This window comes from Crinia signifera, chromosome 1, assembly GCF_055691185.1.
Source record: "Crinia signifera chromosome 1, ASM5569118v1, whole genome shotgun sequence".
In the NCBI taxonomy this organism is placed as follows: domain Eukaryota; kingdom Metazoa; phylum Chordata; class Amphibia; order Anura; family Myobatrachidae; genus Crinia; species Crinia signifera.
Window position 1 is genome coordinate 266,834,084 of NC_139217.1, and position 25,872 is coordinate 266,859,955.

General features: G+C 46.5%; 1 protein-coding gene across 1 annotated transcript; it reads right to left on the minus strand.

Annotated features, from left to right (window-relative positions):
• Window positions 1-987: 987 nt before the first annotated feature.
• Window positions 988-25,872, minus strand: LOC146071729 (thimet oligopeptidase-like). The gene is made up of 11 exons (XM_083179457.1): window positions 25,858-25,872; window positions 25,584-25,691; window positions 21,053-21,155; window positions 18,355-18,515; window positions 17,788-17,923; window positions 16,914-17,280; window positions 16,414-16,615; window positions 15,940-16,126; window positions 3,680-3,808; window positions 2,002-2,138; window positions 988-1,486 (listed from the first exon to the last, which is right to left on the minus strand). Exons 1-11 carry the CDS (start codon window positions 25,870-25,872, stop codon window positions 1,328-1,330), a joined length of 1,704 nt encoding a protein of 567 aa, XP_083035583.1. The 3' UTR covers window positions 988-1,327.

Here is a 25,872-nt window from a genome sequence, read left to right on the forward strand (position 1 = left end):
ATTCCGGACACATATTAATTACACAGGTTCTGTGGCTGGCTGACTTCAAGACACCATTTCACCTGGTTTTAAACTGCCACAGAACCTGTGTAATTAATATGTGTCCGGAATTAAAGGAATGATGTGGTAACCCTGTTAGTGATTTCCTTGGTACTTAACATTAGCCATATGCACTTTCATTTGGAGGGTACAGGTTTGATCCAACATTACTCTCTTAAACCCGCTGACTTCAACTACCCGTATATCTTTGGAGGGTACTGTATGTGATTTCTAGGTCAACATTCGCAATGTCAACATGTTGCTTGTCAATATTATAAACATGTTAACCTTATGTGGGTGTACATATTGAACATAGGAGTGTTAACTTTGTGTTGAGAAAAGGGTAGAATAGCAGTGTTGACATGCATTGCGTCAACATATCAATATCCCGTATGTTGACAATGTATACCACAATGCTCTGGAACACTGGTGCACCCAGATAACATACAAGAACATATAAACACAGATCTGGCCCTGGTCACAATCAAACCCATAAAGCCAGGACTGGGAAGCTGCGGTGCTAACCACTGTGCCAAGAGAGATCCAGATTTGCTACTTAGCTATTGAGCAAAAACGCCTGGCAATATAATTGCAAAAATATAAATCTGCACCTAATGTCTCTGCATAACAGAAACACATTAAATGAACGTGTAGGTCATATATTCGATATCTATCTAGCTAAAAGGCTAACCACTCATCACCGCCATAAGGCGTAGTACTACCAGTGACCACAAGAGGCCACTCAACATAACAAAATGACTCCTTTGTGTGCTAAAAGATGTCATAACAGAAAGCGAAAGCAATTTTTGCAGGAACGGTGATCCATTCAAAGGGAGATGTGAAGACAGAGACTGGAGGTAAAAGCAGATAGGGAATGGGGGTGGAGTTTGAGAGCTCAAAGTGACAGATTGCAGAAGCATTAATACAAAATACAAAAGAAAAATTAGGTAGTATATTGGTCTTGGATATTTTATTTATTTAGGAAGAGATCTTGATTATTACATTCTCTCAGTTATGAGAAATTAAAATGGTCTGTGTAGTTTCAGACAACCCCAGTGATAACTGTGAGCATTACATGAAGGGTTTCCAAATATCTACATATTTTTTAATAGTGTTCATATGACTTATACAAATTATCAAAATTCTTTTATTTTGAACCTTAAAATACTGATGACAGAATAATTAATTTACAGCAACTTTGAGGTTTTGTTGTGTATGAAACCGGTTACAAATGACAGTTCATGTGCCCAAGGCATTCGGTCTGGTGGATAGCCAATACTCTGGTTTATTAACAGGCTGAAGGCACAGAGCAGGTCAAGTTGGTGAGTCCTTTGCTCTGAAGGAATGCTTCCTGTTTTGGGTCACGACCCAGGAAGTTACGCAGCATATCACTGGCGTCCAAAGATCCTCCAGGTTTCAGGATACAATTTCTGTAATCTAAGCCCACCTGAAGGGAAATGAGAAAAATAAATAAAATAAAATATGTATACTGCCCTAAGCAAGTAAGGTCACAAACCATGCTGCCTATCATTAATCACTTAAAATATTGCTACTGCCTGAGGCTGTTGTTTCCAAACTGTGCCGTGGCACCCTAGGGTGCCTCAGGCCCTTGCAGGGGAGCCTCGGGTTGGTGGTCCAGGATCATTGCAAATTATTTACAATCATTGTGATTGGCAGCTGCCAGCAATGGTTTTGCCTATCATATACTGAAACAGAAGTGAGTCCTGCCCCAAACCACCCAAGGATGACCTATAAACACAATTTAAAATGAATATTTTTTTTTACATTTCTCAGTAAGAATTTTTATCCTAGGGTGACCGTGAAAATAATTCTGATACTCTAAGGTGCAGTGATTCAAAAAAGGTTTAGGAACCACTGATCTGCAGTATAATTATATTGGGTTTCAATTGTACTGGTAAATATAATAAATCAACTTTACTGGATTGAGACTACTATTCTTACCTTTTGGTTCATGACCCCTTCCTGTTTGAAGCGGGTGTAAAACATGTCCATAGAATAAACCTCACTCCACAAATACCCATAATACTGGGCATCATATCCGCCAGCAAGATGTCCAAAAGTCGCAGGCATATTTGTTCCTGGAACAACAGAATGGTAGTTGGCAAGACAGGTAGAAATGACGATATCACATACATTTTGCCACACAGATTGTACCATGAGACAGATGTATTAAGCTTGATGAAGAGATAAGGTGGAGATAAAGTGAAAGGAGATAATGCACCAGCCAATCAGCTATGTTTGTACAATGACTGTTGGGGGTTGATTGGCTGGTGCGTGATCTCCTTCCACTTTATCTCTGCTTTATCAGGCTAAATACATCTGCCTCCATGTATGATATGGGTATAACCAAGTGCTGGCATATTTCTTTCCTGTTTCATGAGATATATATAATCTTATACTTGCACAAATCCAAGTGAGTAAGTTGGTTCCGTGGGTACAAATGACATGGGCCTCTTAAGGGGTGACTCTCCCACTGCCACAGCTATGTGCCCAGTGCACGTTTAACGGCGCACCATTGATATGTACAAAATGAGGGGAGCATAGCCACACAACACACTTAGTGGTAGCACCATCCCAACAACTGAATTCTAAAGTCTTATTGCCTCAACATATATGCATTACTCTGCATCTGTAATTATATTAATACTGGTTTAAAGGCAGACCTATCACATCAGTGACTACTCTAAAAGGTGCCCAATACACTGATCCGATTTGGGCCAATTTCACCCGATCCCAATAGATCAGGCCAAGAAATCGTCCCAAATCAAATGTGTTTGACCGGATACACGGTCCTGTGTGCATCGGGTTGGACCCTACAGATTGAATCAGCTGCAGGTTAATCTGTCGTATCGGACCCATCAGCGGCACATTGCGGGTGCTTATTAGCACCCGCGATTTGTTGGTCTGATCCGTAGGTGCGTGCCAGCGGTGAAGCAATGCTGGCACACACTTATGTGCAGGGGCGGGCAGCGGTAGGGTCTGGGTTGCACTGGCGTGCAGCGTCGCTGCAGTGCACAGTGTCCGGGAAGCGCTGAGCGGATCTGCAGTAGCGGTTGATTGGCTCAGAGTGCTCTCTCTCTCAACCTATCAGAGTCGAGGTTGCTGCAGGTCAGCTCCGCGCTTCCCGGACACTGCAAACTGCCCGCTCCGCCGCTGCATGCTCGTCACCCACACCCCCCCAGGCGATCAGCGCAGACCCGCACCTCCGCTACACCACAGGGTTTGTTTGTTTTTTTGAACTCTTCTGCCCCCACAGCTCCCCAAGAGTTTAACATTGGATAAATCACATGCGATTTATCCCATGTAAAAAAAATGGCACATCAAGTGCCAAATAGTTAGGTAGCTCTCCTGGGGAACTGCTGGGGGAGCTGAAGGGAAATTGGTCCGACTTGTCCTCAGGTCAAGTTGGACTAGTGTATGTGGGCCTTTAGAGCGTAGATACGGATAATAAATATCAGTTTTTCGAAATACAGACATCAGTCAGGCTGCCTATACTATTATGATACATGAGACTGTCTTATTCTAAGTAGAAAAAGAGATGGTTTAATCATATCCAGTAAAGAGATGATGGTTAGTGGTTAGATGGGGCTGTTGCCTTAGAGCGGTTTTATCCTCTCACCGGGTGTTGCAGGGACTCCAAGAATGTCTCCGCACAATTTTTTGTATTCATCTACAGGGTCTAAATCTTTCTGTGTGTGTATGACTTGGTCGATTTTGGCCAGAACTATCTGCCGAAAATTCAAAAGACCTGCAAAACAAAACATCAACATAACATCAACATAACATATATTATCAGTATAAGTGATTACATTTCCATCAATAAGATAGAGCGAGGGCCGCATAGGTCAGAGGGAATTTAAGATACTGGGAATTTGTTGTCCATAAGTAGTGTAACAACAACAGCAGTGCATAGCCGTGGGTAATATCAGAGAGTAGCAGGTGGAACTACCAATCAGGGTGCAGGGGGGCGTCAGCTTAGAGAGGGGTATATCTGGGATTGCAGCCAGGAAGTGAGCCTCTTTGAGTCTGGATTCCTCTGGAGACAGTCTTTGAAGCGAAGCTAAGTACTTTTCCTTACCTTACAAACATGTCTGGCCGCCCACGCCGCTCAGCGCCCCCACCTCGCTGGCTTGCGGACGCCGCCCGCCCGCTATCCTCCGCAGCGTCGCGGGGGGCGGACGCCGGCAGGTCCCCGCTACTCAGCAGGGCCTGCGCCTTCAGCTCCCAGCACAGGGTCACCAGTGCGCGCGTACATGCTGCCGCCGGGTGCTGACGCGCGCCATGCGCCTGGCTCACCCGGCGGCCGCGGCAGCACAGCGGGCGCCGAGTCCCTGCTCCAGGCCGCGAGTCACGCGGCCGACGGAGCGGGCAGCAGCGGCACACGCAGGGCGTCAGACGCCACCCCAGCGGCTGCGTGGGGGACCCCCCCCGCCGCCGGAGGCTCTGAATCATCATCAGCGTTAGGCAGCCCATACAGCCACCGCTTACCTGGTCGGGGCCTAGTCGCCACCCAGACGCCAGGCTCCCCCACAGGTTCCCTCCCAGGCAATCTGAGGGCATCCACTCCTGTGGGCAGTCCCATCCAGCGCATCACTGGCGGACCAGCCAGCAGCCCCATTCCCCTCATGGCCGGCCAGGTCATTTCATTTCCCAGGGGTGGGGGGATCTCCGCCACTGGCAGCAGGGGGACAGCCCCAGGGGTTTTTCCCATGGCGGCCATGGTAATCCAGGTGCAGCCAGGGGGCGCAGGGCGGGCACAGGCCGCAGCCCATCCCCCTCCTACGGCACCAACATACCCACAGCAACAGCCTTGGTACCCCGGCATGGGCACCGGGGCAGGTTATGGTGCGGGTTTTCTGGGCCCCCATCAGATTCAGCAGGGGGCACCCGTTTCAGGGCCCCACGGGCTTAGTCATGTCCAGCCCCACACTACCCCGGGACAATTTTCCCAGGCGTGGCCCGGAGCTACCCCAACGGTGGGCGTGGGCCAAGGCTACCAGCCCGCCCCGCCTCAGTTTGCTCAGCAGCCAACCTGGGGCCCCTCCCCGGGTTTCCCCTATTTCCCGGGCACAGGTGGTTTGGGAACCGGGGTTTCGGGCCCCTACTGGCAGGGGTACCCCCCACAACCAGCTCCACAATGGCCGACCGGCCATCAGCAAGTTTATCAGGGCGCAGGGCACCCCCAAATGCAGCAACAGTACGTGGCACCCACCCAGCCCCCTGTCTCATCCGCTAGTAGCTTTTCGGGCGGGCAGTTTGGGGGATACAACCAGGCGCAGGCTTCCCGTTACGGCTCAGCCAGTAATATTGTACCTTTGTCTCCAGAGCATGACGCAAGTGCTGGTCCTGACGCTGTGCCTAGAGGGCCATCCCGCAATGCCGTCAACGTGTCTGTCCGAAGAGCAGCCCCACCACCTCGACCACCCACACCAACGGCCTCCACAGGCGGGGAATCAGCCGGCTCTGCTTCAGGGGATCACCAGGCATTGGGCCTGTCAGCGGCGGCTGCCGACACAGAGCCGTCAACATCAGCCGCTGTGGAGCAGGGCGAAACATCCATGGGTGGTGAGCATACTGGTTCTTCTATGTGTGATTCTTCATCTTATCACTCATCTGCCAGTAGTGATGGGTCTGGTTCCCCCAAGCGCCCGCGTAAGCTGGCTAAATTAGTGGCACGCGCGGTAGCAAAGAGGGTCAAGGGCACCAAGCACCCCAGGAAGGAGACCGCCACAGCTGAGGCCCCCCCCTCCGGGGACATGGTGCACTGCGCTAACACAGCCGTGTCCCGAGGTTTACGCAAGGGGGTCAAGGACAGGATAAAAAGGGGCAAGTTCGTTGACCTGTTCGCACTCACCTCGGACATGAAGAAGTACCTGGACAAAGCCAAAAAGGCCCCAGGCAATGGTGAGCTCGCCTTTAAGAGTTTTCACAATTGGCTGAAGGGGTTCCTGGTGTTCGCCTCGTGCTACCTCAGCACCAGGCCCGAGGAACACATGAATGTCATCCGTTACTTATTCTTAATCAACGAGACATTCATGTCCTACAAGGCTAACGCCTGGCGTGAATATGACGAGAAGTTTCGGCTTAATCACGACGGGTCCAGAGTCATGCCCATGGGGTGCAAACATGTCGAGATATGGTTGGAGGTGATAGGTAAGGGGCAGCCCTCCACGGAGTCCTCATCAAAGAAGTCCTTTCCAGGGGGGAAACCCGGGGCTAAACCTGGCGGCAAAGGGAAGTGCTTTGCTTTCAATGACGGCAAATGTGAACGGGGCGCGAAATGTCGCTTCCGCCATGAATGCCGTCATTGCGGGGCAGGGCACCCGGGCAAGTCTTGTAGAGTACCCGGGCACCAGGCAGATGCTGGAACTAGCAGTAAATAAGGCCCCCTCCCCGATAGTGGTACCGGAACTGTTGCGCCGCCTGGCCAGTTATCCTAACAGGGCCGACGCATCGTTTCTGGGCCTAGGTTTTACCCACGGTTTCCACCTCCCTGTCCCTGAATCAGTGTTAGTAGTGTCCCACAAGAACCTCAAGTCGGCGAGGGATTTCCCCGAGGTGGTAAGACTTAAAGTCAGAGCTGAAATAGAGTTGGGCCGCATGGCGGGGCCTTTTCAGACCGAGCCATTGCCGGGGATGTGTTTCTCCCCTTTGGGGGTGGTCCCCAAGAAAACGCCCGGCAAATACAGGCTGATTCAGCATTTGTCTTACCCCCACGGGGCGTCCATCAACGACGCCATCCCCGAAAGCTATTGCAGTGTGCGATATCAATTATTCGATGAGGTTCTCGTCATGGTCCGGGATTGCGGCAGGGGTGCCCTTATGGCTAAGCTAGACATAGAGTCAGCTTTCCGCCTTCTCCCATTGCACCCCCAGTCATTTAGGTTCATGGGTTTCCGGCTAGACGGGGGGATATACATAGACAAGTGCCTGCCCATGGGGTGCTCGGTCTCCTGCTCCTATTTTGAGAGATTCAGATCCTTCCTACATTGGTGCATCCAAACCAACACAGGCTGTAGAGGAGTCGCGCACTACCTGGACGATTTTCTCTTCATGGGGCCAGGAGACCGTGACACGTGCGGGAACATATTAGCGGCAGCCATGGAGATCATGGCGGCCCTAGGGGTCCCCATTGCAGCAGATAAGACAGAGGGCCCTACCACGGTTCTGTCATATCTGGGCATAGAGATAGATACGGGAGCGGGTTGTTGTAGACTCCCTGAGGATAAAGTGGTTAAGTTACACGCCCTCATAGAGGAATGCAGACAGAAGAAGAGGGTCCAGCTGCGCAAGTTGCAGTCTCTGCTTGGATCATTTAACTTCGCATGCCGCGTCATCCCCATGGGTAGGGTGTTCTGCCGCAAGCTGGAACGGGCCACAGCAGGGGTAAGGGACCCCCACCACACCGTTAGGCTGTGCAGGGAAATGAGGGACGACCTGTTGGTGTGGTCCACATTCCTGGAACACTTCAATAGGGAACTCATCTGGCCTTTGGACCCCGCCTCCAACGTTGAGCTGCAGTTGTTCACGGACGCGGCGGGATCGTCAGGCTTTGGGGCGTATTTCAATGGGGAATGGTGCGCCGCAAGGTGGCCTCAGTCGTGGGTTGACCGTGGTTTCACGGTCAACCTGCTGCTGCTTGAACTTTTCCCGATCATAGTCTCAGCAGAACTCTGGGCCTCGCGATTAGCGAACCAGCACATAGTGTTCTGGTGTGACAACCTAGGGGTTGTGCATGCCATCAATAATCAGCGAGCGGCATCCCCAGAGTCATTGCGCCTCCTAAGGCATTTGGTGTTACTCTGCTTGCGGCACAACATTCATTTTAGAGCCAGGCATGTCCCGGGGGTGGATAACAATATAGCGGACGCTCTTTCTAGATTTCAGTTTAGTAGGTTTAGGGAATTGGCCCCTAAAGCTTCACCACTGGGGCTTAAGTGTCCCCCTTCTGTGTGGCAGATCATAGAGCCGGCATGACGGACCTGGCTTTATTGTCATTGGCCCCTTCCACCCGCAGAGCTTATGGGGCTGCTTGGCAGGATTGGTCGACATTTCAGGGCTCCCCCGAAGCCAGCGGTAAGTCGGTCAACGACCGGTTACTCGCTTTCGTTTGGGGTCATCATAGGCGAGGCAGGTCAAAGTCGGCTATGGCGGCGGCTTTGGCAGGCATCGCCTTTCATTCGCGCTTATGCGGAGAACCAGACCCCACGAGGTCCTTTGTCCTATCAAAAGCCATGAAGGGTTGGGCGAAAGTGCCCCCGGTGCCCCCGGATGCACGCAAACCCATAGACGAGAACTTGCTGGGGGAGCTGATAGGATGTTTAGCCTCAGTAGCAGAAAACGAGTTTGAGGCGTCATTATTTAGGGTTGCATTCGCATTTGCGTTCTATGGCGCATTCCGCATCAGTGAGCTGGTGGCTCCTAGCAAGCACGCCCTCACTGGACTCCTCGGGGAAGACGTAATCTCTCGAGGAGGACAGGTATTATGCAAACTCAGGAGGTCCAAAACGGACCAATTGGGCAGGGGCCAATGGGTTACCCTGAAAGCGCAGGCTAACGCTGCTACATGTCCAGTTTCCTTATGTCGGGAATATAGCTCCCGCAGACCGGGGGCTGCCTTGCAGTTCCTAGCACATGCGGATGGACTACCGCTGACCCGATTCCAGTTTTCGGCTGTGTTTCGGCGATGTTTGGCTGAGTTAGGTCTGCGGGAGCAAGATTTCGGAACACATTCCTTCCGAATTGGAGCAGCCACTTGCGCAGCGGCGGCAGGGCTTCCACCTTCCGCTATTCAAGCGGTTGGCAGGTGGAAGTCTTCCGCTTATAAGAAATACGTAAGGTTAGATAAGTTAGATAAGTAGTAGAGTAAGCGCCTGTTGCGCCGGCCCAAAAACGATTGTTTACAATCGGTTCTGGAAGGCTAGCGTTCCGGAATCGACGGTGTGAAGGGAATTTTTTAATTTTTCCTCCTACGGTGGTCTAATTCAATTGGCTTCCCCCTAAAGTCCACAGGAGGTTTTTTAAGTTTTTCACCTTCACTTGGGTCGTAGAAAATGTATTTTGTTGTGTATACAGTATATCATGATGTTAACCTCTAGGTTTCTTCTTTTTCAGCCCCTCTCCCCTCCGAATTGACTCTGGGTAGGGTTTGGTTCGTAGGGCACTCATTTATTTTTTGGGCAGCTAGGCACCCTTTAGCCTCCGGGGCCCCCGTCATAGCAAAGGCTTCAGAAACACGGTGGTTCGGGGTTCGGGGCCTGCAGTGGGACGGTTTTTGGGACCTGGTGTCTGCCAAAGCCCGGAGGTGGGGCCGTCCCGATGTGCTGGTTATCCACTTAGGTGGCAATGACTTGGTTAGAAGGACAGGCATCGACTTGACGGTTAAGATCAAGAAAGATTTGTCACGTCTGTTAGAACTCTGGCCGGGTTTGAGACTGGTTTGGTCTGACGTTATTCCACGCGTTAACTGGCGTGGGTGCCGGAATGTGGCGGCAATCAAATGGGCCAGGCGGAAGTTGAACCACGCGGTCACCAGGCACATTGTCGCCATAGGTGGCACCGCGGTCAGGCACCCCTCCATAGTAACCGAGTCCCCCGGTTTGTACAGGCCTGACGGGGTCCATCTGTCGGACACCGGTATGGCAGTTTTTCTGCAGAATATTTTTGCTAGTTTAGTGTAGTTTAGCGTAGGGGAACTATTTGTTGGATGGCGGGGCCGGGTTCCAGGTGACGACCCCTGGGGTCTTGGGAACCCGGGCTGTGGCGAGAAGGCGCTCTCGACCAGCAGTCAGGTGGGGTGTCAGGTGGTCACTGTGCGGTATTGCCCCCCCTTTGCCAAGAAGGCGGGCGAGTCCCCATGCTCCGGCTGGGGGCGTCGGACACTTCCTGGAAGGTCCGCGTCATGCAATAGAAGGGGGCGGTATGTCCGTCACAGCGCGGGCTGTACCCCACGTGAAGGGGTGTTGCTAGATTGGGACGCTGCGGTCGTTACCATGGCAACACCCGGAACTGGTGCTGGTCTCAAGTGCTTTCTTTGCCATCCCTTATACAAATAGGGGTCATACCATTTAAATAAATATTCATGACCTTTAACCTTACGCAGTTGGTGTCCGTGTCTTATTTCAGTTAAGGTTTGTCCAGTTATTTCTAGGCTTAAGAGTTAAGTTAAGGTATAGATAAACAACAACAACATAATTCCCTAGGAGCCTTAGATAGAGCGAGGGCCGCATAGGTCAGAGGGAATTTAAGATACTGGGAATTTGTTGTCCATAAGTAGTGTAACAACAACAGCAGTGCATAGCCGTGGGTAATATCAGAGAGTAGCAGGTGGAACTACCAATCAGGGTGCAGGGGGGCGTCAGCTTAGAGAGGGGTATATCTGGGATTGCAGCCAGGAAGTGAGCCTCTTTGAGTCTGGATTCCCACCCTCCCTACCCTCTTTTTCCTCTGTGCTATCTGGCCTGACGCCATTTCACCAAATTCGGCTAGCATGCCATAGTTTTAGTTTAACCAATCGGCGAGAAGGCGCTCTCGACCAGCAGTCAGGTGGGGTGTCAGGTGGTCACTGTGCGGTATTGCCCCCCCTTTGCCAAGAAGGCGGGCGAGTCCCCATGCTCCGGCTGGGGGCGTCGGACACTTCCTGGAAGGTCCGCGTCATGCAATAGAAGGGGGCGGTATGTCCGTCACAGCGCGGGCTGTACCCCACGTGAAGGGGTGTTGCTAGATTGGGACGCTGCGGTCGTTACCATGGCAACACCCGGAACTGGTGCTGGTCTCAAGTGCTTTCTTTGCCATCCCTTATACAAATAGGGTTCATACCATTTAAATAAATATTCATGACCTTTAACCTTACGCAGTTGGTGTCCGTGTCTTATTTCAGTTAAGGTTTGTCCAGTTATTTCTAGGCTTAAGAGTTAAGTTAAGGTATAGATAAACAACAACAACATAATTCCCTAGGAGCCTTAACAAAAAATATATGAAAAAAAAACTCTACCCAATACTATATTATCAAAGCGGACCATAAAGTTCTTAATATTGGCAGCAGATTACTAAAGCTTATATAACGAGGACTGTAGTGGTGCTGCCCATAGCAGATTCTAGAATGCAACTAATCTGATAAGTTGTTCTGGACCACACCAACATTTTGGTGTTTATTATGGCAACTTTATTCTTCACTTACAAAGGAATTCTCTTGCAACTTCACAGAATTAAGGGGCTGATTCAGTATCACTCGTAGCAAACAGAATTCGGCCCCAGTCCCGATGTTGGGTTTGTGCATGCAAATTTCTGTGCATGTGCAAACCCAGGCACGGAACGGCTTCGGCAAGTTACGCACTAGCCGGGCCATTCGTTGCGAGGAGGGAGGGATGGGCGCGGAAACGGGGCTAGAGCAGGGGGACTCCCAGAATTTTAGAAGAATTCCCCTAGGAACGCAGGTGGGTCAATGCCTGCTGGGGGCAGGCGGCTGACGTCTCACATGACCTCAGCAGTTGTAACTGACTTAGTCCCCTAGAACGTTACCAAGGGGATCTGGTGGCAGAGGGGAACGGGGCGGTTGGATGAGTGGAGTTAAGGCGCTTAGCAAGCGGGACTGAATTATGCCCTAAGTGTAGATTCCTAACCTACCTGCAAAGGAGGAAATGTCTGTTGCATGTATAATAAGAGCAACACAAGCAACATCATAAAAAACAGGTACACATATAAATTGTCCTCAGTATGAAATGACGGGCTAACAAAATAGAATCAATTTTAAAGCAGAACAATTTCCTGTCTGAAATGTCCAACTTTTGTATTGAAGCAGCTTTAGGGGTGAATTGAATTACATGCAGCAATGTACAAAGCTGGGAAAAGGGTGGTAGTCTCAGGCTTTTATATCCAAGACTATTCAATTCCAGCTTTTCTTTGTGCAGTAGAATACCCGCTAACACACATTTACCTACAGATCTGAAAGGAGATCCCAGAACGAAGGGAGGACTACTTCACTGTACTTGAGCTCAGGGAATTTGTTTGGGTCCGAATTAGTCTCCCATCTCCGATGTTCATGTAAAAACCCTGGGAGTGACTTCGGTGAGTTTCACACTGGGAAGGGAGGGCTAGGCAGGGAAATGCCTAGCCCTCCCTGGGCGTTCTCCTACGAACACACCTACTCGTGGTGGGCGGTTGACGGCACATGACATTAGCGCCCGCCCCAAGATCAGGGGATAACAGCCAGAATAAAAAAGTCAGTCTACACTGACTTATTACCGGAGAGGAGGAAAATCATTCGATGGTGTGCGAGCATTGAATTTCTCCCCCGTTCAGCCGCATGTGTAGCACTGTACACAAGTTGGCACTAATGAGTCTGTTTCGACAAAAACTAGGGAGGCCTACGCACTTGAATATTATGGGCGAGCAGCGGCTCATTAACAAAGAAAAGTACAGCATGGTGTAAAGAGCACACAAACTGGAAAGTGGGACACTGCTGGCTAATGCTATGAGTATAGCATTGAGGTGGTGGCATTATGCTGTGGGGCTCTATCAGCTGGTGTGGTACAGATCCACTAGTTCTAATGCATGGTCACATTAGCAATGATAATTATAGATAGGTTCTCAATAACACTATTCTCTCCACATTGTGGCAGTTCTACTGAAACGATGAATGTTTTTTTACCAGAAAGACAATGTCATGCTGCTAAGGTGACACTGCATTGTTATATAGAAAATACGGTACTTGTGTATTATCACAGCGCCCGATTTTACTACGAAGACAAACATAGTAAAATCGCATGCCATTATGGTATGGCATGCGATGCAATTTTAAACAGTTATAATGGCATTTAATGTATTATACCATTAAATGACATATAGGGGGAAATTTGTAAAAAAATAGGTGTATTTGTATCCAGAAATACACTTATTTTTGACATTTACTATCCCGAAAATACGGCAATTCATATTCGTATTGATAGCACATCAATACGACTATGAATGCCGTATTTTCGGGATAGTAAATGTCAAAAATAAGTGTATTTCTGGATACAAATACACCTATTTTTTTTACAAATTCCTTTAGTAAATTTCCCCATAATGTTATTTATTCACACAACCCCCCCCCCCCCCCCCCCCCGTATACAATAATGGCATGCAATGCGATTTTTTATCGCACCCCATGCCATACAATAATGGCATGCGATGCGATTTTTTATCGCACCCTATTTTTATAATGGATTCACTGACACAGAGCAGTGAATACATTATATAGGAAAATCGCATCGCATGCCATACAATAATGGCATGCGATGCGATTTCACTACCGTGAATAGCCCACTACGCAAATGCCGTAGTGGGCGCCGTGATAATACACAAGTACCGAAAATCCAATAATGCGGATAGACTGGGTCTTCAAGCTATGGCCCTCTAGATGTTGTGAAACTATATGTTCCAACATGCATTGCCACATTTTTTCCTATAAGAGCATGCTAAAACTGTCAGGGCATGCTGGGACATGTAGTTCTACAACATCTGGAGGGCCACAGGTTGAAGACCTGTGGTCTAGATCTTAACCCCACTGAGAACCTTTTTAAAGAACTGGAGTGACAGGTGCGTTCTAGGCCGGCTTGCCCTTCTTCCATGTCAAAGGTGGTCACTGTACTTAGGGCAGAAACCATACCACCTCCTGATGTCCAGGACCTTGTGGACAGTTTGCCTACAAGGGTCATCATCTTCTGAGGAAACCGTCAGAACTAACAGACAGAGAAACGTGTCAAGACTCTATCTTTACCATTCTGACTCCCACTATCCATTTACTGCCCAGTTTCCAACCAGCCGGACTGAATTACTCCACCGCTCATCTGATCTATCCAAAGCGTCATACTAAAGATAAAGAGGTGCTCCTTCCATCGCAGATACCTGGGCGTCATTACCATCTTGATCCTGTGTCAGCTCCCAGCGCCGCCTCTCTCCATCTCGGGGCTACGCTGGTAGTGAGCAGACCGGACATTACCCGCCTTAAGACTGCCTGCTCCCGGAGAGGTACAGCACCGTACATCTGTGTCAGCTCCCAGCGCCGGCTCCCCCAACATCGGGGCTACGCTGGTTGTCAGCAGACCAGCTACAAACCTGCTTCAGGAGTGCCTGCTCCCGGTACCGGCTCCCAGTCCATCGGAGCAACACCGGTGGTAGCGGACACGCAGCTATCTGATCTCTGCCGCCCTCATCATCAAAACATCAGCCGGTAATATATACTCATATAAACATTGCTTCCTAAATAAACCGGTTTACCACAATATCCTTAATTCAAAGTGATATCTACTTTACCAATTCCTATTTGGGAACTTTTCATATGGTTGGCAACTATAACCAATGGGCCTTAAGTGGTGCTAGTCGGAATTCTAATTTATTTTAAATGTGTATATGTATGTATTTTATAATTTTGTATTTTAATGTGTATTTACTGTATTAAAAATAACTATTAAGTAAAAAGTAATAACTAGAGACAGGATTATATGCATTTGCATATTTGCATATGCATTTGCATATTTTGCCCATTCTCACTGGTTACTGCATATTTTATCTAAAATCTAGTGATGGTGCATATTTTAGGCCCCGCCACCTTTCCACCCGCGAGTCACAGCACTGCTTTGCCCTGCTGCTGCTGCTTGCCAGGTAGTGGTAGAGTGTGCAGGCTTGGGCAATATGTGCGCAGTGTGGGGAACTTTGGATGGCACTGCTCTAGCTGCCAATCCATGTTGATAAAAGTCAGTCGGGGCGGATGCCATTACGAAGCTCCTGAACCTTTGCCTGCCCCTGGCCTGGGACTTTACACCAAGAGACAGACTTCTGCAGCAGAGGAGGCGGGCGGAAGGGTTGTGAAATCACGCGGCGCGGAGGAAATGCCGTGTCACAGTGAGTATGCTGCGCAGGGAGAAAGCCTTACACTGCGCCGCCCTCACACGCTATGTTGACATTTGATCCATCGGTGCTGGAGATGAGGGTCCATGTAGTTGATGCAAGAAGAGCTTTGGACGCTGCACTATGCTGTAGCAGCCAGGAAGAAAAGAAATCCTGTGTACAGCACTAGACATCTGCAGATGCTGTGGGCCTATTTTTGAGGTTTATTTGCAACTAATTGTACGCTGATTTTTAAATAAATAAGTTAAAAAGTACTTTTTTTATTATTTAATGTAGCATATGTTAACACTTTTCATGCATATTTTAAGCATTTTTCATGCATATTTGCATGCATATTTCAAGCTTTTTATGTTGCATATAATCCTGTCTCTAGTAATAACAAAGATCAACACATTGCGCTCTCTTCATTTTTGTTATATTTTGCGTCGCCAGAAAGACTCATTAGTCTTTTTTGGGAGCAGCACCTAAGCTGTGGATTGGAGTTATACCTCTATATAGATTCAACCCATTTTGTATATATATACCAAAACTGCGCTTGATTTACCCATCTGGGCAATCTTTTCTGCCTACAAGGGTGTCTGCCGTAACCAATGCACCTGGCAGACCTACAAAGCACTGACATCAATAACATCTAACTGATCTATTTGCTGTCAGTGTCCGATTACTTTTGTCGACATCAGTGGCGTAACTATATAATTTGCGCCCCCCCCCCCCCGCCAAACTTTTTCGGCGCCCCCCCCCCCCCCCCCATCATACTTTTTCGGCGTTTATGCATTTATGAAGGAATACTATTAGTGTGTGAAAATAGTATGTAAATACTGAGAGACAGATTTTGGGGCAGAAGAAAGTGGTCAAGAAAAAAAAATTAAGAAAAAAAATATAATAATAATAATAAAATTATAATAATAATAATGATAAGTGAGCTCATAATAAACAAAACACTGATCAGATAAACCAATACTGTAGGCTAATAATGTAAATACATCATACCTGTGTTTGCAAGACGAGATTTTATGAGCTTCTCCACCGTATCCTCCGGAATGGGCCTGCCAGTTTTATAATGTTTTGACATTCGCTGCAAAGATTCTCTCTCCCATACCCAATTTTCCAACATCTGTGAAGGAGCTTCAACAAAGTCTCTCTCCACCTGCGTTCCACTGAACATTGCAAAGTCTGCCTGTGGAACATATATGATTTTAAAGCTACAGTAAACACGATGGGCCAAATGTAATAGGGTGAGAGTTTCAGAAAGTGAGAGATTTTGGGAGAGTGTTCCCCTTTTTTTTAAAACAGCAATCAATTACACTGCAAAAACAGGTTGATTTTGCCATGTAGTTGATTGCTGCTTTAAAAAACATGGGAAAACTCTCCAAAAATCTCTCACTTTCTGAAACTCTCACCCTATTATATTTGGCCCAAAGTGTATACATTTACATTTCACAATATGTACCTGGTGACACCTACCTCCGCACAGAGCTGATGCATTACATGACCAAATTCATGAAAATACGTCTCCACTTCATCATGCTGCAGAAGGGATGGGGCATCCTGAGTGGGTTTAGTGAAGTTGGCAACCATGGCAGCCACAGATATCTGTCTGGCACCATCAGGTAGTAGACACCCAGGCTGTAACCCAAAGCAAGCCGCATGGGAATATTTTCCTTCCCTAAGGATGAGATCAAAAGGCAAAAAAAAAATAAGTCAGCGACTGGCCTATCAGTATTCCATCACGGGCAGTTTCACATGCCTTTTAGTACATTTTCGCCCTTTTTTGGGGGGTAAATCGGCATGGGCAAAAATGTCCGCAAGTTCATCAAAACCAGATGAATTTGCAGCAATTTTGTGGATTTACAAGGGATGCAACACCTGACTGAACACCCCCGTTAGTCTCTTTATTCTAAGACGTGTCCAACAAAAAAACAGTGGATCACAAAAATATGAATTTTTTTTTTTTTATGGCTTACCGAGGAAATAAGTCAAGGTAGAACTTTCCAACCAGCTGTCCTGTCCTTGCATCTCTTACAGAGAACATAGACACATCCTCATGCCACACTGGAGCACCTTTCTCTAGCTCAAATGTCAGGCCCAGCAGCTCCTGGTAAATATCTAGCAGCCCGGCGGTCACTACTTCCATAGGAAAATATTCCTTGAGAATGTTCTGGTCCACACTGTACGTGGTTTCCTCCACTTGGTTCATGTAGTACCTCATGTCCCACGCATTAATCTGCCCATCAAAATCAAGTCCCCTCTTCTCACATTCCTTTTTTTTTAGTTCTAAAATGACTGCTCTCTCCTTCTCACCAAGGGGCTTCAGCTTTTGGGATAATTCATCTGATAAAACACAGATTTAAAACAATTTTCTAAATATAGTTTAAATCACAAACACCTAGTGATAATTAATCTCAAAGAATATCCATATGTGATACTCTTAAATGCTTGGTGCAATAGGAACCTCAGTGTGTTTACTTCAATATATCTCCTGCAGACAGAATAGTGGAAGAACCGGCACTCCAGGTATAAAGATCAAATGTAATTTTATTAAGGCATGAGAGATATGTACACAAGGCCCAACAGCCGTTTCAACTGTACACAAGGGCCGCTTAGGAAGACTGCTGTGTGTAGTTGAAACGGCTGTTGGGCCATGTATGTACATTTCTCTCATGCCTTAATAAAATTACGCTGGATCTTTATACCTGGAGTGCCGTTCTTCCACTATTCTGTCTACAGGAGGGTGAGTGTAAATATTTATCTTTTATGAACTGTGCAACACAAATATAAGCATTTACTACAGGAGGAAACTGTGCGGTCTTCAATTTATTAAGAAAAACACACACTTGCCTAAGAAACTTTTCACGGTCTTGCTGTTCTTCGCCATGTTCATCTCCAAGACAAAATCAGCATGCGTTTCAAATCCAAGCAAGAGAGTCTTTTCTTCCCTAAGTTTCACAAGTTCCCGTAAGATATGGTCATTGTCCTAAAACAGACCGCATCAAAATTAGAAAGGCTATGTTGGTGGATTTTAGACTACAGCAGTGGTTCCCACACTGTGTTGCCGTGGCACTATGGGGTGTCGCGAGACACTTCCAGGGGTGCCTCAGGTTGGTGGTCCAGGACCAATTAAAAAAATTGATGGGGTTTACAGTGATGGCCAAATCAAGTGTTAGTGGCTGCCAATCTTAAAACATGTGAATAATCAGAAGCACACATGTACGCCAGCACATAACTTAACCTAAAAATGACAAAAAGAGGCACCATTTGCTTAATTTAATCTCTTATTTCAAATTCATCAATAAAATATTTTATTGCTAGGGGAGCCATGATAAAATCTGATATGCTAGGGTGCCGTGATTCAAAAAGTTTGGGAACCACTGGACTAAAGTCTAAGCAACAAGTATGATCTCAAACCTCTTTGCAGCGGGAGTTGAAAGCTAACTCTAGCTTCTGCCTTGTCTCAGGAACAGAACACTTCTTCATGAGTGGGAAGTAGTGGGGATACTTTAAAGTGACCTTTAGCTCTCCTGATTCTGTTTTCTCCAGGGAGTTTAGGAAGTCATCTGGAAGGCCCACTGCAACCCAAATCACAACAATTAATGTTTAAGTAATGCTGTGTACACACGGTGAGATTTGACATTAGATTTTGACTATATAGTCAAAATCGCATGCAGATCGCACAGGTTTTTTAGCTTGCGCTGTCCCGTGATAGCCCAAATCGAAACCCAGATAGACAGGGCAGCAATGACTATATAGTGCAAATCTAATGCAGATTGTATGGATTGTATGGAAAAAGTACAGAGATAGCAAAGATTGCATAGCACTCGAATCAAGTCGAATAGCAAGGGGATCTCACCGCGTGTGTACACCATAAGGTCTAGACGTGTAAAACAACGTAGTACATTACAGTACAATTTCCTGAGATAAATTCAGCAATGATAATTTCTACAGGAATTACTGCAGCTTTTGTTTTGTGATTTTAGAGCATGCGCAAACTCTGGGAAATCCTTTGGAAGTTTTCATCTTTAAAAAAAGAAAAAAAAAATGAAATCAGCCATTGTAAAGAGTTATAATAGCACTAAATATTTTTTCTATGGAATAGTAATAGACATCAATATAGTTACACCAAATAGGTCCTCATTTTACGGTACAAGAGGTTACAATTTGTTTTTTTTTATTATTATTTCCTGTGCAAGTTTGTTAGCCAACATTTTACAACAATCTTTTTTCCTATTGGATTGAGCAGCAATTGGGAGAATGCATAATTACGTTATTGAAAAATTTATTGCAAAAGCTGCATTAATTTTTACAGCCAAAGTTTCACAACTAATAGGATATGCGCCAATGTCTATTGCTGTATCTTGTACCTAGTGAAAGAGTTAAAAGAGAGGGCATGATGTAATGGTATTACCAAAATCTGTGGGATGCAGGGTGATCATGGACATTTTATTTTAAAGAGGAAATCCTTTACAAGGTGATTACAATTTTAAAAACATTGGGTACTTGTGTATTAGATGGGCGCCGAATTAGCATAAGTACGCAGGCGTAGGCTAAGCTACGCTGTCAGCATAGTCCAACGGTTGCTTAGCGTAGTTAGTGTAGTGACTCCACGGCAGCCCTGCTCTGTCCCCGGCGCCCATGCCAAGCCTAGTGAGCTCCTCTCACACAGCTCCATTAACCGCCAGATCCCCTGCGCTGACAGACGCCGGCAGAGAGGGGATCATGCGGGCGCCGGCGGAGAGGTGCTTCAGCTGTCTGAGTGCGTCTCAGTAACTAACGCTTCATGCATACAGGGGGTATGCGGGCACAAGTGCGTCCTATGAACAATAACGGAGGCATTTTCAAACCCCCACTATCCACGCTAGCCCGAAGAGTGGCGAGCGCAGTGAGCCCCGCGAGGGGACGCGTTACGCGTCCTCCCGACCAGTTCATACCCCCACTATCCACGGTGGCGTGGAGTTGATTTTAGAAAGTGTGGCGAGCACAGCGAGCCACCGAGTCCGAAGCGTGGCGAGCACAGAGAGCCCCGCGAGGGGACGCGGAACACATGTGAAGTAATCCGCGTCCGCTCTCCACGCTTTGGGCTCGGAGGCTCGCCATACTTTATAAAATCAACTCCACGCCGACGTGGATAGTGGGGTTAACAACAGGTTGGGAGGACGCGTAACGCATCCGCTCACCACGCTTCGGGCTGGTGTGGATAGTGGGGGTGTTTCAGGCACACATTCACACCTGCCGTATCATACATCTGAGACAGTAATGACAACATGTGTTAACTGGATTTTTTTTAATAATAAAAGGAGAAAAGATCAGGTTCTGCAGCCATTACACTGTCACTTCACCTATGACAGGGACACTGACTGTCTGGCAGCGGCAACACTATACTAATTCTGACTGAGTACGCTATGCGGGAACACTACGCTGATTCTGACACGGACTACGCTAACTATGCTGGCCGCGTAAACACTACGCTGATTCTGAGAGCGCTGCTACGCTAACTACGTACCGGGTGCCTGGCTAATACACAAGTACCAAACACTGAAATAAGAAAGTAATTGAGGTCAGTTCACAATCCTGTAATACAACGCAACATTATCTCCTGCAAAGCAACATTATCTCCTGCATATGTCTCACAACAGGCATGATACAGGGGTGGACACCGTAACCCAGCTGATGCTTCTTTTTAAGCAGTGGCTGTGCTACAATATGCAACTCTGGGCACCGCTTCTGCAGTAGAATGACACCTACTGCATGGTTCTGTGATCTGCTGCTGCATCCGAAGATGCAAATTAGAATCATCTGCATGAACATAGGTCATCTGTTTTCAGTCAGGCTACTCAGGATGGCCAGAGTAGCTGCCAAAGGCCTCAGCACACCCAGAATACATGTCGACATGGCCTTGCTGGCTGGCACCATGGCAGTAGATAGTAACTATGTCATCTCACAGAACGAGATTTGTTCATGCGCAGATCTCATACCATGGGTGATGTACATAAAGAATCCTGTTTGCATACCTCTCTGAATTAGGCCCAGAATGTATATAAATGTGCTAGCTTGAAACCCTCTGCAAGAATAAAGACATGCTTTTATTGTCCAAGCACTCAAAACTCACTTAGCTCTTCTCTGGAGAAAGATAAAAATGTGGTCACTTCATTTAAATTCTTGTTGAAGTCAATGGACAGTGTGCTAATCTTTTTCTTGATGCTCTTAATTTTCTGAAATAAATAAACAATGATGATTTATGGCCAAACTGTGGCCTCCAGCTGTTGTGAAACTACACATCCCAGCATGCCTTGCCATAGTTTTAGCATTCCCTAATAGCAAAACTGTGGCAAGGCATGATGGGACTTGTCATTTCACAACAGCTGGAGGATCATAGTTTGGTCATGCCTGGTTTAGTAGATACAAGTATGAGCAAGTAATAACACTCACCGTACTCCAGGTATAAAGATCCAACATCATTTTGTTAAGGCACGAGAGAAATGCACAAGCGTCTTCCTCAAGGGCCTGCTGTGTGCAGTTAAAACTGCTGTTGGGCCATTTGTGTACATTTCGCTAATGCCTTAAGGTGCCCATACACGGTTCAATGATCGCACCCGTTATGGGCTGCATCGCAACACGTGCGTTTTGCATCGCACCATGTATGGGCACCTATAATAAAATTACGTTGGATCTTTATACCTGGAGTATCGGTGTGGGGATTCCATTGTGCCAGAATCAATCTCCTTTGTATAGTAATATTATTAAGCATCTTATCCAATAAATTTGAATACGTGCAGGGTATCTAATTTGTTCTGATGTCAAAGAGTCTACCTTCATATGAGATTCACATGACTCACGAGCCACTTCAAAACAAAAGAACGTGCAGGCTACTGTGGAACAAATCAGAGCTAATAGCTTTGTACCCTGAAGTTAAGCAGTCATGGGACAATACAAGTGATACAGGGTTAAGATAAATATCTCCATTAAATATATACACTGTATAGTGTGCCTCTGTTGTGTATTAGGAACGGATCTCATGAATAGTGTGATGCTTTGCAACATTGTATTCTTGGGCAGAAAGTTATTATTGCTATATGCGTGTACAATGTGCTACTAAAGTAGCTAACATGTAGTCTTAATGGGTTGGGATCATTTGGTCTACAGCATGATGGTGGACAGTCATTAGGTCGATATGGGAAAAGGTCAACATGGGAAAAGGTTGAAAGGTCATTATTGTGACAATGTCTCGGTCAACATCAAAAGGTTAACATGGGGTTTTTCACTGTTTTAGGACCCGAATGTAGACACGGTCGACATGGACACCGTTTAAAGTGCATCGCTCGCTATGCTTCAGACACAGTGCCTCGGTATGCTCGGCACACTATTTTATTCTCCCACCACGACCTAGTGCAGTGGTTCCCAACCCTGGTCCTCAAGTACCCCCAACGTTTTCCAGGTCACCTGGCAGGTGCACTCATTATTCAGGCACATTTGAAAAGATCCACAGGTGGAGCTAATTATAGCACTTGTGATTCTGTGTGGAGACCTGCAAAACATGCACTTTTGGGGGTACTTGAGGACCAGGGTTGGGAACCACTGCCCTAGTGGCTAGTAGGGCATGAAATTACGTCTTTCGCCATATGTCGGCTCAAAAAACAGTGAAAAACCCCATGTCGACCTTTTCACTGTCGACCTAGACACTGTCAAACTAATGACCTATCGAACTAATGACCTTTGGACCTAGAACCATGTTGACCTTATGGTGTCGACCAGGGCTGGGCAACACCGGCCCTCCAAATGTTAGTGAACTACACATCCCAGGATGCTTTGCATTAGTTTTGCTACGTGGCCATGCTGAAACTGATGCAAGGCATGCTGGGATGTGTAGTTCATCAACATCTGGAGGGCCGGTGTTGCCCAGCCCTGCTGTAGACCAATGACCGCATCCCGACTTAATGCGCTGGCTGTGCTTGCTCAGCTTAATGAAAGGATCAGTGCTGCGTTCATGTAGCATATTGGCACATTTAAATTGCTGACCTCTTAATTGCAGCACATTACCCAGTACCTAAGTGATCCAATCACGGGATTGCCTCATGTGTACACCAGGTTATCTGTGCATGATTATTCCATGGTAATACCAGAACAACGGATTGAATGCAATAAAACATAGAGGCCACTGACGGCCCTGTGCCCACACTTGCATCAATTGGACATAAATTATGCAGAGCGCAGAACCCAGTGTCTAGGTGATTTATCACAAGACTGCCGAATGTGGACAGAAGGCAATTTATGTGTGTGACAACCCTTATGTGTATTGTGCATAACTCAGTACCAGGGTAGATCCCTCAGGCATTAATCACACAATCCTATAGCTACACATGTGTATTTGTGTTATATAAACTGCATATAACGCACAACCCAGAGTTCAGGTGATCCCACTACGAGATTGTCTCATGTGGACGCCAGATAACTCATATATGTGACAACCAACATGTATATTATGCACTAAGCAGTGCCAGGGCAGATCCAATATCAGGATTACCGTGTGTGGACGCCTCTGATTATTGTATGCCCGAGTGGTTGTGTATTCAACACATAGTGGCTTAATAATACAAGAAAGCACACATACATGACAGCAACACATTGGTGAATTGCTATAAAACAACTGTAGGATTACCCGCTGTGGACAGAGGGATACAGACCCAGAGCACTCTGACGACACATCAGACAACTCTCTCAATAGACAGTGAGAATATTACTCACAAAAACACTTTAGGCAACTGATACAGTTACTAGCATCAATACCAAGTCTAAGCAGTAACTTAGATCACATTTAGCTACTCTATTCACAGAGTGATTTTTAATCTTTAATATTTCTTTTTCTCTTTATATCTATAAACTCTTTTTTTAATATTTTCGCTACTTATCTGAAAGGTCTCACATTACTGTTTACTGTATAATACAACACCAACACAGAATGATGACCTGCTAGTTCAATAAAGAACTCTAAAAATACAAAAAACAAAAAAACGAGATTTAATAAAATATACACCTATTCATAGGTAGAACTTCTTTTTAAGTTTGTGGAACAGGAGTGCATCCCACCTAACTGATTCACTTTTTCTCTTCTATCGTTACTGTGACCTCTTAATTGCACACGTACTGCTGCTGTAATTTGTAGTTATAGGAAATATAGAGGTCAGATTGTCCTTTTAGTATAACAATGATCAACCCTTAATTTAAATCAGTGGAGTTGCATACCTGTTTTTTTACAGCATAAACAGAAAGAAAAAAAATCAGTTGGTGCACCTGGCAGCCTATGGTGGGTACACCAGAAGTGGTAACCCCACACCACTAACAATAAGGGGAAAAAAAGCAATATATGGTGTCCCAGGTTACACCCTACTAATGCGGGATACGGTCATTGGGTCACCACCAAGTAGGTCGACAAGCATTAGGTTGACACCACTAGGTCGACATGCAGATAGGTCGATATGTTTTTTTTTTTACTTTTTTTTAGCCGACAGGCAGTATTTCATGCCCTACCATCTACTATGGCGTGGTGGGAGAATAAAATAGTGTGCCGAGCGTAGCATGTGAGGGGACGTGGTTGTACGGCTCGGTGTCCATGTCGACACAACATGCGCCGACAGGTGTTATTTCATGCCCTACCATCCACTAGGACATAAGGGTAATTTTTTTTTTAAAGTCGACTTTTTCACTGTTGACTTAATGACCATGTCGACCTTACCCATGTCGACAAAATGACCATGTCGACCTTACCCATGTCGACAAAATGACCATGTCGACCTTACCCCTGTCAACCTAACCTTGTGTCAACCTACAACCATGTCAACCTAAATGCATGTCTACCTGATGGTGTCGACCAAATGACTGTCTAACAACTTGCTGGTGACCAAGTAATCCACACCCATTAATGCTAGGGTCACATATGGGGATGCAGTCAAAATACAGACAAGGACAAAATCCCGACTTTTAAAATCCTGACATGGTCAAAATACCGACATATAGAATGTACAGGTGAAACAGTCAACATGACAGGTCGGCATTGGTTTTTTCACTGTTTTTTGACCCGACATGTGCCGACAGGCGGTATTTCCTGCCCTACCATCCACTAGGACGTGGTGGGAGAATAAAATAGTGTGCCGAGCTCAGCGAAGCACCGCGCCCGAGGCATAGTGAGCGATGCGAGGGGCTGATATTCACTTCCAACTGTGTCCATGTTGATATTCGGGTAAAAAAAACGGTGAAAAAACCCATGTCGACCTCGCGACCTGTCGACACAAAGTCATGTTGACTGTTTCACATGTGCATTCTATATGTTGGTATTTTGACCTTGTCGGGATTTTAAATGTCGGGATTTTGACCGTCGGGATTTCATACCGAATCCCACATATGAACATACACACAAAAGCCCTTAGAAGAGACTATACTGCATGGAAAAAACAGATGAAAGGAGGGAAACAAGTATCACAGGCAGAGAGAATACATTAGGTAATATGATGATTAGTTTACAAGAGACCGGAAAAAAAGGGCGGTGGTGCCCTTAGCAACCAACCAGCTTGAATTTTTTAAACTTTAATAGAGTGTAACTGGCCAGTGCTTATAAATGTCCCACACAGAACAGATATAAACCTTACCTCTTGTATCTCAGCAGAAAGGTTTAAGCCATTCCTTTGACCCCACTTAAGCAATCTTTCCAAGAGCCTCTTTGCCTCTGGTTTCATAGAATCGGGAGGGAGGACTTTCTGTAACAGTTCAAACACACAACAGTCAATATAATATCCGACTTAGTGACTAATGACAAATGAACACCAACACAAGAAGATTTACACAGAGTTTATGAAGTCATTTATACAGCGCACACATTCTGAGTCATTCACATGTTTAGAGATTGGAATCTATATCACCTACCATATGTATACCCAT

Excerpts from the sequence above, each read along its gene's own strand:
- LOC146071729 (XM_083179457.1), bottom strand. Across the intron at positions 18,516-21,052 it reads TTTCTCCAGAGAAGAGCTAA|TGGGCCTTCCAGATGACTTC; the intron begins GTGAGTTTTGAG and ends TTTGGGTTGCAG. Across the intron at positions 16,616-16,913 it reads TACCTTGACTTATTTCCTCG|GGAAGGAAAATATTCCCATG; the intron begins GTAAGCCATAAA and ends TCTCATCCTTAG.